This window comes from Engraulis encrasicolus, chromosome 17 (assembly GCF_034702125.1).
Source record: "Engraulis encrasicolus isolate BLACKSEA-1 chromosome 17, IST_EnEncr_1.0, whole genome shotgun sequence".
Classification (NCBI taxonomy): Eukaryota; Metazoa; Chordata; class Actinopteri; order Clupeiformes; family Engraulidae; genus Engraulis; species Engraulis encrasicolus.
The window spans coordinates 11,847,782-11,863,825 of record NC_085873.1 but is presented as its reverse complement, the minus strand read 5'-3'; the positions used below and the strand labels follow the sequence as shown (position 1 = coordinate 11,863,825).

General features: G+C 43.3%; 1 protein-coding gene across 1 annotated transcript in view; it reads left to right on the top strand.

Moving 5' to 3' along the window:
- LOC134467812 (A disintegrin and metalloproteinase with thrombospondin motifs 3) overlaps nucleotides 1-10,908 on the top strand; it is a 151,560-nt gene extending 140,652 nt beyond the window's left edge. Inside the window, exons 19-23 of the mRNA XM_063221752.1 lie at nucleotides 1,127-1,334; nucleotides 2,477-2,606; nucleotides 6,342-6,428; nucleotides 6,978-7,343; nucleotides 10,008-10,908. Of these exons, the coding sequence (XP_063077822.1) occupies nucleotides 1,127-1,334; nucleotides 2,477-2,606; nucleotides 6,342-6,428; nucleotides 6,978-7,343; nucleotides 10,008-10,687 (1,471 nt within the window). The 3' untranslated portion in view covers nucleotides 10,688-10,908. The remainder of the gene's footprint in view (nucleotides 1-1,126; nucleotides 1,335-2,476; nucleotides 2,607-6,341; nucleotides 6,429-6,977; nucleotides 7,344-10,007) is intronic.
- The last annotated feature ends 5,136 nt before the right edge of the window (nucleotides 10,909-16,044 follow it).

The following is a 16,044-nucleotide window of genomic DNA, read 5'->3' as shown; positions in this document are numbered from 1 at the left end:
TCTCTTTCCCAGTCCTCTCTCTCTCTCTCTTCATTATTTCTCTGTTTTTCTCTTAATCCCCCTTTTAGTCAAGTGCAGGCAGTAGGAAATGTCTGGTGTGGGAATGATGATGATTGTATTTACATGCCCATCTCGCATCGGTTCCTGCAGCAGCACTGCTCGGCAACATTTGATTTAATTGTACCCCCACTGATGTCAGCTGTCAATTACAATTCAGCTCTATTTCTCCTGTGTGTGTGTGTGTGTGTGTGTGTGTGTGTGTGTGTGTGTGTGTGTGTGTGTGTGTGTGTGTGTGTGTGTGTGTGTGTGTGTGTGTGTGTGTGTGTGTGTGTGTGTGTGTGTGTGTGTGTGCATGCGCACGTGTTTGTTGCTCCCATAATGAGAAATTATGTGCACTGGCAGCAAAAGGTGTAGGAAGCTGGGCAGGTGTGAATGTATCAGCCCTTTCTCTCTCTGTCTCCCTTTCTCTCTCTCTCTCTCTCTCTCTCTCTCTCTCTCTCTCTCTCTCTCTCTCTCTCTCTCTCTCTACCCAGTGAGTCGGTTAAGTGCAGTAGGAAATGTGTGGAGCTGACTTGATGGTAATTAAGTTTACACGTCCGTCTCTCTCTGGGCCACCGCACATCAGTTCAGACAAAGTGCAGAGCAGGTGTTCTGCCGACATTCAATTTCATTGTTTTTAAATACAACCTTGCACACCTGCGTGGATGTCTTCCTTCCGACAACGGCTGTTGATTGCGACTGAGCTCAATATTTGTCCGACCCGCTCATTGGTAGCCATTGTTGACTGCACCTGTTGCTACATGTACACATGCTTGTTTATTGCATACGGTACATGTTTATGTAAGTGCAAAGCCCGAAATCGCTGCATTCAACATGCACCTGCAATGCTGTCAAAAATGATGCGCCATGCCCTTCTCTCTCTATCATTCTCTCCTTCCTTCCATCTCTCTATCCCCCTCTCATCAGGTGGGTGGCTGAGTAGTGGGGGTGCGTGCAGCAAGACGTGTGGCAAGCTGAATAGATGATAATGCATCACTCCTCTCTCTCAATCTCTCTTTCTCTCTCTTTTGCTCTCTCTCTCTCTCTTTCGCTCTACTCCCCTCTCTCTCTATCCCCCTGTCGCCAGGTGGGTGGTTGAAGAGTGGGGTGCGTGCAGCAAGACGTGTGGCAAGCTGGGCTACCAGACGCGCGCGGTGACGTGCACCCAGGCCCTGCACAACGGCACCAGCCGGAGCGTGCACACCAAGTACTGCACCGAGGACCGGCCGGATAGCAGGCGCGCGTGCAACATCACCGCCTGCCCAGCGCCCTGGAGGACTGGAGCCTGGTCACAGGTATAGCACACACGCACACACACGCACACACACGCACACACACACACACACACACACACACACACACACACACACACACACACACACACACACACACACACACACACACACACACACACACACACACACACACACACACACCATGAGTCCTTCAGAATCCTTGAAACATTGTTGTCCTTATGAGTACGCACTAATACAGGTTGGGTGGCTCAACGCTGAGACAGTACTCCAGCACTGATGTAATTAATATTTCTCTCAACCCATTCAACCTTTGAGAAGCATCGCTGCCAATATTGTCTTCTGTACTCATACATCTTTCATTTGGAAAACAGTCAACGGATTTGTTCTTTGTGGTAATGGAAATGAGTCCGGTGCAAGTGGATGAGAGAGTTTTCTCTTTTGGTCCTTTCAACAAAGAATTCTAGAACTCGCCTTGTCACATGTTCTATTTTAATCCTTTTCAACAAAGAGATCCTCGTGATATCAACACGTCATCATTTTTTTCTTTATCAACCGTCTCTGGTTTCAATAGTTGTCGGACTAATGTTATACATGCTTGGTACCATGCACTGATAATGACTTAAGAGCCAAAACGCGTCTTCTTGTGGACATGGTGGTAATTTATAGATAAATAATGAGACGTAGCTTGTGAGTGCGGATTTTTCTTCTTTAAGTTTAAGCTGCACATACACTGACATGAAAGGATCCATTTCTGAGCTGTGGAATGATATACATGTTATAGTAGAGAGTTTTTTTGTTTTTATTATTTATTTATTTATTTATTTACTTACTTACTTACTTACTTACTTACTTACTTACTTACTTACTTACTTACTTACTTACTTACTTACTTACTTACTTACTTACTTACTTACTTACTTACTTACTTACTTATTTATTTATGCTCACAAGATCTTTCAAGTCCAGGAGATGGGTATAAATAAATTATTTACATGTAAGCACAAGATCTAAGTTCAAGATATGAGTAAATCAGAAATGTTTAAATATAAGATAGATCTAAGGTCAGGATATGGTTACATAAAGTACAGTATTGTATAAGATTGTGTGTGTGTGTGTGTGTGTGTGTGTGTGTGTGTGTGTGTGTGTGTGTGTGTGTGTGTGTGTGTGTGTGTGCGTTCCAGTGCTCTGTTACCTGTGGAGAGGGTATCCAGCAGAGACAGGTGGTGTGCCGTGCCACCGAGACCAGCAGCGGACAGTGTGATGGGGACAAACCGGAGACCGTCATCATCTGCAAGCTATCTCCATGCCCAGGTAAAGAGAGAGAGAGAGAGAGAGAGAGAGAGAGAGAGAGAGAGAGAGAGAGAGAGAGAGAGAGAGAGAGAGAGAGAGAGAGAGAGAGAGAGAGAGAGGGGCGGTGGATAAAGTGAGGGGGTACTGTGCCCATGTACAAGTAGATAGATAAATATGCAAATAAATAGACAGATAGATAGATAGATAGATAGATAGATAGATAGATAGATAGATAGATAGATAGATAGAGAGATAGATAGATAGATAGATAGATAGATAGATAGATAGATAGATAGATAGATAGATAGATAGATAGATAGATAGATAGATAGATAGATATACAGACAGACAGACAGACAGACAGACAGAGACAAAACTAGCACGCTATCACATTGTCCAGGTTAAAAACAGTAGATAGATAGATCAACAGATAGATGTACAGACAGACAAGTAAAGACAAACAGAAAAGTACAGGAGTTGGTAACAAGATGAAAGAAAGACAGCTGTAAAATCATGGCTATTCTAAGAGTTTTTTTTATCCACCTTTCCCCCTTGTTCTAGACAGGCCACGCCATCCTAGTGACGCAAAACCTTCAGCGTTGCTTCTAGTTCTAGTTTCTGAGCTCCCGAAAAATATGGAACTCCTCCCACTTTTTCGGGAAGTAAACAACCAAGGGAGGCAGGTCAACCATGCCATTTGGGAAATGTTAATTGATATGCTCTTGGTCAGACTAAGTCTCAAAGAGACTTGAAAGTGGATAATAATCAGGCTACCCTTGTTCCTCTTGACTACAAATGCTGAAAACCAGCTCCTGTTTTGCAACAGGATATAAATGTGTTACGTCCTACGCTCACAATGTGTAGGACAAAATAGTGACTGCTGGGCTGTTTAATTGAAACAGCTGTCAACAGTGTGAAGCAGCAAACAAATGAGTCATCATGAATGAATGAACCTGCATCATTTTACAGATAAACAAATTATGCAGCTCACCATTTTGACCTCTCATGTGTGCTATTTTGAGCAGCTTTTGGCAACCACTTGATAACATGCAAATCATGGAGAATGACTGCTGCTGTAACGGAGGCTAACTAGCAGAGTTGGAGTGGAACGTAAACCTCCCTCATGCAGTGTCGATGCCGTTGGACTAGGGGACTGGTCCTTTAGTCCAGCGGTATTGTACTGTGATTCCCATTTCCAAACCGATGTAATTGATGAGGTCGCAGGTTCGCATCACCGAGGGGAACGAACAGGTGCAAGAAGACCTCTGTCACACTGTACATGCATCTCTTTCCATGGCTATGGTCTCGTTAAGCATGTTAATTGTCCAAGGTTAACATCTGTTAATTACTAATCTCAACCACACAAAAGACAAAATGTCAATTCAATAGTGTGTTTTAAATCAATCACTTCATACTTTATTCTTTGTTTTTTCCCCATCATTTTGTGAATAGCAATTCAAAAAGAGCTGTTATTTATTTCATATGGTGGCACCTGAATTATTTTCAGCGTGTTCGAGAACCTCAAAAGCATTCAAATGTGAGAGGTCATGACTTTGAGATCACCTTGACCACTAGTGAAAACACTCAAATAAATGACAGTAAAGGCCACACATGTATAATTTATTGGGGAACAGTGTTAAATTGTTTCATTATCATTCCAAATGACCTTTCCTGACCTTTGTTTGCTCCCTCATGGTTTAGAGTTTCTCTGTACTTTTCTCCACCTTCGTAAGTACAGTATCTGGCCTTAAAAGGTGCGTCACAGTGAAAGGTCACAGATAAGGATATACTTTTCTGCCTTGGTGTGGATGTATGCATGGGCCCCTTCACACTTTGTCAAAAGGCTTTTTTCCACATACAAACTGGCTGTGCTGTGCCTTGTCTTGACGAGCTGAGTGGTGCTGTTAAACCAGCCCGGTTTGTGTTTCCATTACAAACCGTGTTATGCGGAGTATGATAGGAGTTACATTCATGCCGTTGTCTCGTAGCATTACTTTACGTAGCATTAGTTGACTCGACGTAAGGCTGACAGATAACTCTTCTTTCGAAGTAGGCTATGAATAGTTTCAGCGACATCATGTTTGGATACTATGATGTTTATTTCTGCCTTTGATTTTAATATCAAAGTAATACAAAGTGTCAAACTAAAGAGCATTTCAAAGGAGTTTAGCTGGTGGCTGCCATGATGTTCATGTTTTTTATTCAACGGTTAGGTCGAGCTGACACACAGCATTATGGATAGTACAGCTCATGACCAACAAAATTAGAATATCATGAAAAAGTTTATTTATTTCCATAATTCTATCAATAATGTTAAACTTTCATAGATTATGGATTCATGGCCCAAATGTTAAATTATTCCAGTAATTTGTTTATTTATTCGTACATTTTTTGAACTCCCAGCTCCAAAAAAAACCATTAGAATGACCAATGAACCAATAAGAATGTTGTAATGAAATCACCATTTTCTTCAGAGAAAAAGAAATAAATTCAGGTCACATCACATCAGTTGAGATTTTGTACTTCCTAAATAACATGTCAATGTTCAATACTTGGTTTGGAAACTCTTTGCCTTAATCACTGCCATGATGCGTTTAACATTGAACTCAATGGCAGGGGCATTGCATGGGAGTTATGGAAGTCCAGATATCCTTTATACTTTGCTGTCAGCTGTTTTTGTTTATTGATCTGGTGACCGACACTTCCCTCTTGATCATACCCGATAGATTACATAGATATCACGTTTTGGTGCTTTGGTGTTATGAACATTGTATATCACCAGGGTTTCTGATATATTGCCAAGGCGGCCCCTCATACTTAAAGGCCAACTTCCGATAAAACTCAGTTTTACTCACTCCTTTCGAAGATCGGACGGTCACCCCAAGTTAAACTCACTTGCAAGGCTCTCATAGCGGTGCGTCAACTCTCCTGGCTGTGTTTCCCGGTGTTTCCCAATTTACATAAATAATGCAGAGAAACGAGCGAATCACGAAAGCCTTTCTGTGTTTCGTCACGTCGAAAGAAGGCGTTGCCCACAAAGGTTTATATCGACCCATTTATCTAAAAACATGTCGAGTAATTTTTTTCTGCTTGTTTTCAAAACAAGCAACGTCTGGTGGCCCGAAACATAGCTTAGCTTAGCTATCAGCTGGTTGCTACTCTCAGGTACACACACAGCACAAAGCCTCATACATAAAGCCAACTCACTCTGGTTGCTCCGTGCCTGCAGCAAGCCTAGGGGTCGCTGTCGAAAGAGCACAGCCCTGAATGGAGCCTGCACGCCTCCGTTGGCGCCCCTATAGTGCAGTACCACCCGGGGAAGTGGCGACTCTGTTTCCCATTACATTCTCTCCAAGAACTGGAGGACTGAGCCAATCAGAGACGCGTTTCTTTGAGAGCAGGAGGAGTGAGCCAATCAGAGACGCATTTCCACGAGAAACACGGAACACTCTCTCGTTTCTCCACAAGCCACCTTGCCATCTTGCAAAAACGTCTTGAAACAAAGCAACCAGAACGTTTTTTAAAACAGGACCAACGCGTAACACATTCAATAACAATTGGGAACACGGCAATATTAATTAAAAGACGTTGAAAGGCCATCTTTAAGTACTACTTTAGGCTTACGTTTTTGGGAAACGCAGCCCAGACATAACATTCCATTCATTTTCAATGGGGTTTTATTTCTGGTGGTTTAGAATGTCCATACCTAACCATTAGGTCACCGCTGACCATTCTCCATGTTGTCTCCTTGTTCAGGTCCTTTCTCACTACCTTCCCCCACGAGTGCCACAGTGGAGAATGGGACATTGGAGGACGCAGATAACCCTGTTGACAAAATCTCCAGTAGGTTATGTTTACCACCTTTGTGTGTGTGTGTGTGTGTGTGTGTGTGTGTGTGTGTGTGTGTGTGTGTGTGTGTGTGTGTGTGTGTGTGTGTGTGTGTGTGTGTGTGTGTGTGTGTGTGTGTGTGTGTCTGTGTGTGTGTGTGTGTGTGTGTGTGTCTGTGTGTCTGTGTCTGTGTGTGTGTGTGTGTGTGTGTGTGTGTGTGTGTGTCTGTGTCTCTGTGTCTCTGTGTGTCTGTGTGTGTGCTCATGTGTGTGTGTGTCTGTGTCTGTGTGTCTGTGTGTGTATGTACACTTGCATTGAACGATGATAAAGTGTATCATTTATGCCTTTATTATGACAGAGACAGTGATGCTGGTGACAGGAAATTAGTGGGGGGAGAGAGACAGGAAGGGCAAATGAACTCCGTCCAGAATCGAACCCAGGTCGCCGGTGTAGCAGTCGAGTGCCCAGCCGATTGAGCCACGGCTGTGCCAAAAAGACTGGAAGATTCTATATCTGTCTTGAAGGTGTCTGTGCTAAACTCTACCTCCCCAACCCCCTCTCCAGATGAGCCATGCGTGGGTGACAAGTCCATCTTCTGCCAGATGGAGGTGCTGGCGCGCTACTGCTCCATCCCTGGCTACAACAAGCTCTGCTGCGAGTCCTGCAGCAAGAAGGCCATGAACCCTGGAGGAGGAGGAGGAGGAGGAGGAGGAGGAGGAGGAGGAGGAGGATCCACTGGACCCACCGGTCCCACTGGTCCTTCTGGTACCGTGGGCTCTGGTACCGGCATCGGTACTGGTTCCACCGCCGCACCTTACCTGGAGTCTGCCGTCCCGGACCCGCAATCGGAGACCATCCACAACGAAGGCGCCCCGACCCAGTCTAGCGCCCATGTGCCCAGCCCAGGGTCTACCACAGGCCCCACTGCAGGTACAATCTCACTTGTTAAACCACAACAGGAACAGTGATGATGATAGGATGTCTCCATCCATACACCCTAACATTTATTCAAGCTTGGTTGTAGGCCTACCTGCCTTCCCTGTATGTGGCCCTAACTAAAGATGCAATAAAAGCACACTATTGCATTGCCATTAAGATGTGCGATTTCCCTTTGATTACTCATTACATTACATTACATTACATTACATTTGGCAAAGGCTTTTTCACCAAAGAGTGATTCCGCCGAATCGGTACACATTCCCAAATCCACACGTCCCAGAGATAAATGGCCATAAAATCATTACAATAATAATTACATGCATAATTTTAAAGCACAACATTGACATGTATTTTGTCACCAACCCAATCTTAAAAATAAGGCACTTTATTGTTATTTTCTCATTTTAAATGGCTTTTTTGTGGACAAAATGGGGATTTTGGCCTGTCCCTCACAGTGAAAAGTTTTACAGTGTCCTTCCTGTGACAACTTTTTAACCCATTATTTAAAAAGATATGGTTTCTATATTGATATTCACCAAATTCACAAGTAATATTCTTTCAAACTATATGATGTCTGCTCTTGCAGCCTGATCTCCAAAAATTCCGTGCTCCTGGACACGGATGTTAAGGACACGAAATCCGTGTCCAGGAACACGGATTTTGCCAAAATTCCGTGCTCCTGGACACGAAATTGTTTTCCGTGATGGGCACACGGAAGTGCCTTCTATATTCCCACAGCACTGTGTTAACTCTATCATTAGAAAATACATACCACATTCTAATCCTAAGCAAAATAATGCTATAGCAATTTAAGTTGTGCCCTGACCAAAACATTTCCTAACCTTAACCTGTCATTAAAGACATATTTTTGAGAAATACCTTTTCCAGTTGGTTGATAGGCTATCAAATTCATATAATGAATGAAAGAATACTAGCTGTGCCCAGACCAAAACAATCCCTAACCCTAACCTGTCATTAAGAAATGTTTTTTTTTTTTTTAAATATTTGAAATTAGAAATATTCTGAGAAAAAACAAGACGGTGGAAACATACAGCTGTGGGAGTATAGAGAGAGGACTTCTGTGTGTCCATCACGGAAAACAATTCCGTGTCCAGGAGCACAGAATTTTGGCAAAATCCGTGCTCTTGGACACGGATTTCGTGTCCTTAGCATCCATGTCCAGGAGCACAGAATTTTTGGAGATCATGTTGGCTCTTGTGACCTTCAACATTAGCTAGCTAGGACCAAATAAGCCTGAAATTGTCCTTACTGTTACTGGAAGGACAATTTCAGGCTTATTTACTCCTAGTCAAATAGTTTGAAAGAATATTTTGCTCCTAGTCATTTAGTTTGAAAGAATATAGCCTGTGAATTTGGTGAATATCAATATAGAAACCATATCTTTTTAAATAATGGGTTAAAAAGTGGTAACAGGAAGGACACTGTAAATGTCACCACCCCCAAAATTCCAATAAAATCACAAAATTCCATGCAAATAAGTCTATATATTACTTCTTTTTATGTGGTGAATATCCCTTTCCTGTGAGTGATGTAACCTCCTGGAAATTGTGTAATTTGGGGAATGAACCATTATTTTACAGGGGTTTCTTTATCTCAATGTCATTCCTGTTACTAACTCAGGGGACACTGCAAAATTATGGAAAAAAATATAGATATTACACTTGTGCACGTTAACAATATTGCTAACTACTGCATTACTCCTAGAACAACATACAAATGTGAAAATAATGTGGTTTCATCTATAATTAACAAATAAAAGACATCTTGAAAGATACCTTTTTACTGTGAGGGACAGGGAATATGTACCGATTCGGCGGAATCACGAAGCCACTTACAATACTTGCAGATAAAAAGTGCAAAGGAAATATACAGAACAACAAGTGCAGATGCTAAGTGCAGTTAGTGTTTTTTAGTACATTAGCACAGGGCTACGTAGAGTACACACACACACACACACACACACACACACACACACACACACACACACACACACACACACACACACACACACACACACACACACACACACACACACACACACACACACACACACACACACACACACACACACACACACACACACACACACACACGCCATAGAGTCTACCCTGGGGCTGGACCAGCTCAAGCATTAGTGCAGTAAATAGTCACAAAAGAGAAGAGTCTTACAGTGTTTTCAGCCATTTAAGTGAACTCAGACCTGTGACTCAGCATTTTATGTGCATATGTGAATGCTCCAAAGTGTACAGAGACCCCTTGGAAGTGAACTGTACTGAGACCTTCATTGACGTGGTCTCAGTACGGTTTGCTTATGAGTCCTGTCAAGTCACAATATGAACAAAAACAGAACTGAGTCCTTTTGCTGTCGGTTCAGTTTTTGGTCCACGTAGCCCCTTAATGCGCGCCGTACCTCCAGTGGCACGCTGTAATAGACATTGAAATGTACCCACCATAGCACTACAATACTATGACACAGCACAGGCTCTTTAGTAATGCACCACGACTTGGTCATTACCATACTGGTAACAACAAATGTATAAAGCTGCGTCTTAAGGGGTTAAAGAGAACTGAGTTCAGTTCACTTAAAGGGGACTAGGAGTGAAAATGCCCTTACTTTACTTCCTCCTACTGCAGGCCCCACCACCTCAGCCTCAGCTGCCGCCACCACCAGGGCTCCGACTGCCACGGCCACCACCTTCGTCAGCACCACCCGTGCTCCGGCGAGGACCACCAAGGCTACCTCCAGGAGGCCCAGATCAACGCTGCAAGGCCAGACCACGGCGCACCCACGGAGTCCCCCACAGAGGCGGCCGATGTCGGGTAGCCCCAGTACAAACGCCCCTGCCTCCACCACCACCACTGCCTCTTCTCCTCCTGCTTCTTCTGCCTCTTCTTCTTCCTCTTCATCTCCTCTTCAGTCGGGTCCCCTGGAGCCCCCCACTAGTGAGGACGAGAGCCAAGCCCACAGCCAGGGCACAGACTCTGGGGAGCCACCTTCAGGGCAGCCCGCCACAAGTCCCAGGAACCAAGCCCATAGCCAGGCCACCGTTTCTGGGGACCCTCTACCTCCGCGCCCCAGTGAAGCCCACACAATCCTCCAGGCCTCCAACACCACAACCGCCACCACAACCACCACCAACACCAGCAGTGTACGTCTCGGGGAGGAGGAAGGTGGTAACAGCAGCAGCAACAGCACTTTAGGGCCGAAGAGCGAAGAGGTGACGACTGAAATGGTGGGGACAAGAAGGGACAATGTGGAAGGGTTGGACCAGTCTAGGCCCACAACCCAAAGGACCATGCCATTGGACACCTGAGCAGCCACTGCTCTTTTGCCATTGGTCCATTTTATTTTGTTTTGTTGTTTATTTTCCATTGTTTTTATTTTTCATTTTTGTTTTGCTCATATGTTTGTTTATCGACAACTTGGTTCGGTCGATAGTTCCATGGTTACTGGTGAGCACACCACCGTACACGGTCATGTCTTCTCATCTCATCTCATCTCATCTTGCCAGTGGACATAAAGACTTGATGGTTACCTCAGTACCACACACACACACACACACACACACACACACACACACACTACACATACACATACACATACACATACACATACACACATTAAACCACTTGTATGCCAGTACCTAAACCTATAGTAATTTATACCTAATGTGCTTGCGCATGCACGCACATGCGCACGCACGCACACACACGTACACACACTCACACACACACACACACACACACACACACACACACACACACACACACACACACACACACACACACACACACACACACACACACACACACACACACACACACACACACACATGCCCAAAAACCTCTGCAGAGAAATATACTATGCATCTACAAAGCATTGACCTGCCCTCTCTGCTTCAAAATGGAAGTAGACAAGGACAACAACAATGGTGCTGTAAAACTATAACTAAAAAACACGTCTTGACATTAGAAAGAAAAAAATGCAGCGACTGCATCGCGACTGCTATACCATCTTCTTGTTTAGTGTGTTTGTGTCTGCCGGCCCGTTCGTTGACTGGTTATCCAAAGTGCATCAGAACTACTAATTCATTTTGCTTTTCGCTTTGCTTTAATTTGTGAACCAATACGTTCATTTTAGGTGTGTGATCCCTGGGGAGTACTCCAAGAATATGGTTAATTAATGAACCTGGATAAATGAACCTAGAGGAAGTGGTACACCTGTTTAGCATGTGCCAGGGGAGAATTCCAAGAACCTGGCTCAGTTGAAAACCAGGCTAACTTAACCTTGGTAAATCCTCTAATAGAAGAGCCTGGATGCCTCATTTTCTTAACTAAACGGCTAAATACTGTATGTTGTCTATGTAGTATTACGTATACCACTTGTATTCCTGTAGGTCAAATCAGCCAGCTTTATCACTTAACCATGTTCATGGAATACCCCCCTGGACTAGGTCAACTATTATGCATAGGTTTCTTGTATACAGACATTCCTTCCGGTGCATGCAACTGAGGATCCCTCTGCAACCTCTGATAGGTTGGAAACTGCTGTCACTCAAAAAATGTGCCCACGCGATTGGCCTCTAAGCATCTTGCCCCTCCTCACAGCGCGAATGTTTGTGAATGGGAAACCTATCTATGTGTTGGTTTGTTGGTTATGGATGTTGCTGCCATTTTGTGTCATCCATCTGCCTTTGGTGCTGTTTGAAGTGTGACGGTCCATCCTCTCCTCTCCTCTCTCCTGGCATTGGGGTGGATGGTCCACACAACGACCCCACAGTCCCCCACACTCCCGTTTTGTGTATATTTTTTTGTTATTTGTATCTTTCTGTGTGTTTGTGTGTGTGTGTGTGCGTGTGTGTGTGTGTGTGTGTGTGCGTGCGTGTGTGCGTGCGTGCTTGCGTGCGTGTGTGTGTGTTTGTGCGTGCTTGCGCGTGTGTGTGTGTGTGTGTGTGTGTGTGTGTGTGTGTGTGTGTGCCTAATAATGCATACACCATGTTAAAAGTGCATGGACATTTGCTTTTTGTGGAACTCACATATGCTTTACACAAAAAAACAGAAAAAAAAGGAAAAATGAAAAAAAGAAAAAAAAACAATATTTTTTTAAACTGATATATTTTTCAAGCAAATATTGTATATAGTGTACATTTCAAATAGCAGATATGAACTTAACATCCAGTCGTGTACTGTAAAGTATATTTGCAAATGGGAAATATATAGAGGACGCTGAGCAGTCTGGTGGAACAAGTTCACTATAGTACGGATGTCACACGAGGGGCCCATGCAAGCGACTTTGGCAAAGCGAAGTGAAATTCGGCATTCCTTCCTATGAGGCAAGGAAATATAAATAGCTAAGGCGAAAATATTTGGCCAGTTTAATTGTATGCAAACGAGGAATGAAGTTTGCAGCGGTGGGCAATCGAATCAACAGCACAGTGCTAACCGTTTTATCCATTTGATTTGTAGCTACGACCTTTTGACCGTTGAGCTGTCAGAATGGAACACTGAATTTCGCCTCTCGTCACCTTGCTCATTTTGCCTCCATGTGCCCCTGGCATCATTGCTATGACATTGATTCATTCCTCTTCTGGTGCAGTTAAACCATCCAAGTGTATTGTATAGTTCTTGTATATATATATACATGAGAGCTTTAAGTGTTAATATTTATTATTTTTTTAAAGTTAGAAATATACATGCTACAAATTGTACAATATAAGAACTACAAACAAATGCAAAAAAAAGGTTTCGAAATCCGAATACAAAGAGAGAAAGAAAGGAAGACATAGAAAAAAGGTGCATACTTAACTGTCTGTGAAGTGAATCCAAGAGCATTGTCGATGTCCCACCATAGGGCGATTACAAAGTCGACGCATACGCAGCTGTGCGGCTTCAGCCGCAAGGCTTTCAGCTGCCATTATGCGTCGATGTATGAGCACACCCTCTGAATTTTTTATACTCGACGTGCATTACATGCATCGTCATTGGAGGAGATTTTCTTTTTGTCACACGTTAACGCACATCAACACATGTTAGCATGCACTTTTTTGCATGTTAACGCGATACTCGCATGAAGCCATGTAAGCCCCCTTAACGTTTTCTCAATCTCAACACAGACATGTTTTTTTTCCTCTGAGTCACACAGATTGCCATTAATGAATCAAAAGCTAGCATTACAAATGTCAGTATTTTCCCAGTCACAGAGTGTACTGTACCACGCAGCTCTTGCTGTTCAGGATTGAAATGAAAGATGTTTCATTGTTGTTATTCTCGCTGCCTGGCATCCTCATTAAGGACATTCTCCGTCTATGCAAGGAAGTGCTCATGGAGATGGCTCCTAGTTAAAAATGAAAAAAAAAACACTGGCCAGTAAATGTCATCTCAGCCCTCGTCCCCACGTGCACAATCCCTTGCTTTGCGGATCGTCATGTGTTGTCTGTGAACACGGCTATAACTCAATATCTAATCTCCAACCCTCTTATTTAGCATGTGGACTTGTGATGTGAGGAAAGACGTCATTGACAATATAAGTTCTATTCAATATCTGGCGAAGGCTTAGTTCAAAGGTCATTTTCCCATCTGCAAATTGGGATATTGAATGGGGAAAGGTCACCAAAGAGCTTCGTGCCGAAGCTGACAGCAGGGAAACTGTTGTTTTCAGGCACGTGCCGTCAGCGAAGCACAAAGCCACAAGCAAAAAGGAGAGGTCAAGAGGCTAGACACTGAGTTGGGCTCAACAAGCGTACGTTATGCGAACTGAACGCTGCATGAATTTAACGGAAAAAAAAATACAAAAGAAGCAAGATAAAACTGCAACAACAACTTGTGTTTCTAGCTACAGTTTACTGATGAGAGACTGTTTAACATGGACATTGTGTGAACATGTCTCCCAAATGGAGGGCATTGTTGTTAAACATAGAACTTGACGATGAGCATTTTGTGTGAGAGAGGCTCTGTGTATGACAACAGATTAATTGGGTCTTTGATCGAGAGGTTGTGTCTGTTGCTTGACAGAGAATGATCTGTTGTCATGGTAATTCCAAGACTCTAAACGTGCACTAGCATTCTGTGAATCAAGTTTTGTTTTTCTCTGTTCTTTTCTTTCTTTTCTTTTTTTTATAGTTGTTCCTGTGTAAAGAAAAAAAGGCTCAGACACAGCTGTGCATTGTCAGTCCCGGCACAAGTGAATTTAACATGCAGATGTTTTTTTAACCATGATAAATGTTGAAAAAAAAAAGATTAAAGTTATGTTTATGAATCGAAATTGCAAGTTTATATGTCCCTTTTCTCTGGATAATAATGCTGAAAATGAAAGAATAAACAAGAACAGTCTTCAATTTTATTCACATTTTCTTTATTAAAATGCAATGTTGGTACATGTTCAGTAGAGCGGGGTTGGATTTCAGTTTCTCACATATTGATATTCCCTGTTTGCAACATGCAGTCTGCCAATGTTTTTATTCTACTTTGAATAGTCTTCTTTGCATGTCAATGAAATGCATACAGTCATATAGTGGTGAAATCCAGTGGGCCACTAGCCTCGCACGCCCTATCCTACGTACTTCCGCCAAGAGACTTATGAGTACGAAATGAAATGGTTGTATTATGGGATGGTCAGGACCAGGCTAGTGGGTCACAGACAGCATTACCATTTTATTTTATTATTATTTTAGTTGCCTATTTGGGCATGTTTGTGCCTGCTCAGCCTGGTGACAAGATGTTCCTCAGATAGGAGTGGACAGTGGAGTGCCTGGTCACCTTTCATAAATTGAGTTTTTTGTTTGTCTAGTCACATTTAAAAATGTGACAGTCCAAATATTAATCTTGAAGCTTAGTTTGCCATAACTAAACCCTTTCTCCAAACATGACGGCCCAAATGTGTAAATGTGTGTGCCACAGCATAAATACTTCTTCTGTTCCCAACACTCGACGCGACAGAGAACAAATTGGTTCGCAGGTGTGTGATTCCTCTGTGGAATTGATATGCCATCTTTGTTTGAAACAGTTGGGTAGAGAAGGGAAAATATTGCTTCTTTCAAACAGAAAAACAACCAAACCGACAAGTTTTGACATTTAATTTTGAAAGACAAGGACACAAGCTGTGTTATGACACCCAGTCCGATGCTAAATGCTAATACAGACTCAGTGGCGGAATAATTGCACACGGGGCCCCAGGGCAAGACACTTATAGGGCCCTATACAGCTTGCCAAGCTCACAATAGGGCCACCACTACCAATACGGGAGGGCCCTGGGCTCAGGGGCAAGTGCCCTGCTCGCCCTCCCTGTAGCTCCCCCCCTGTACAGACACTTCGCTCTTCATCAAACCTGTTTTTCATTTATAACTACGTAAGTGGCAGTTTCTCATTAGCTGTATCCTAGGCAGCACATTGATAGGGACACACACACACACACACACAGACACACACACACACACACACACACACACACACACACACACACACACACACACACACACACACACACACACACACACACATGCAGTGTCACACACACACACACACACACACACACACACACACACACACACACACACACACACACACACACACACACACACACACACACACACACACACACACACACACACGCGCATGCAGTGCCACACACACATACACAGAGACATAGACACACAAACACACACGCATGCATGCT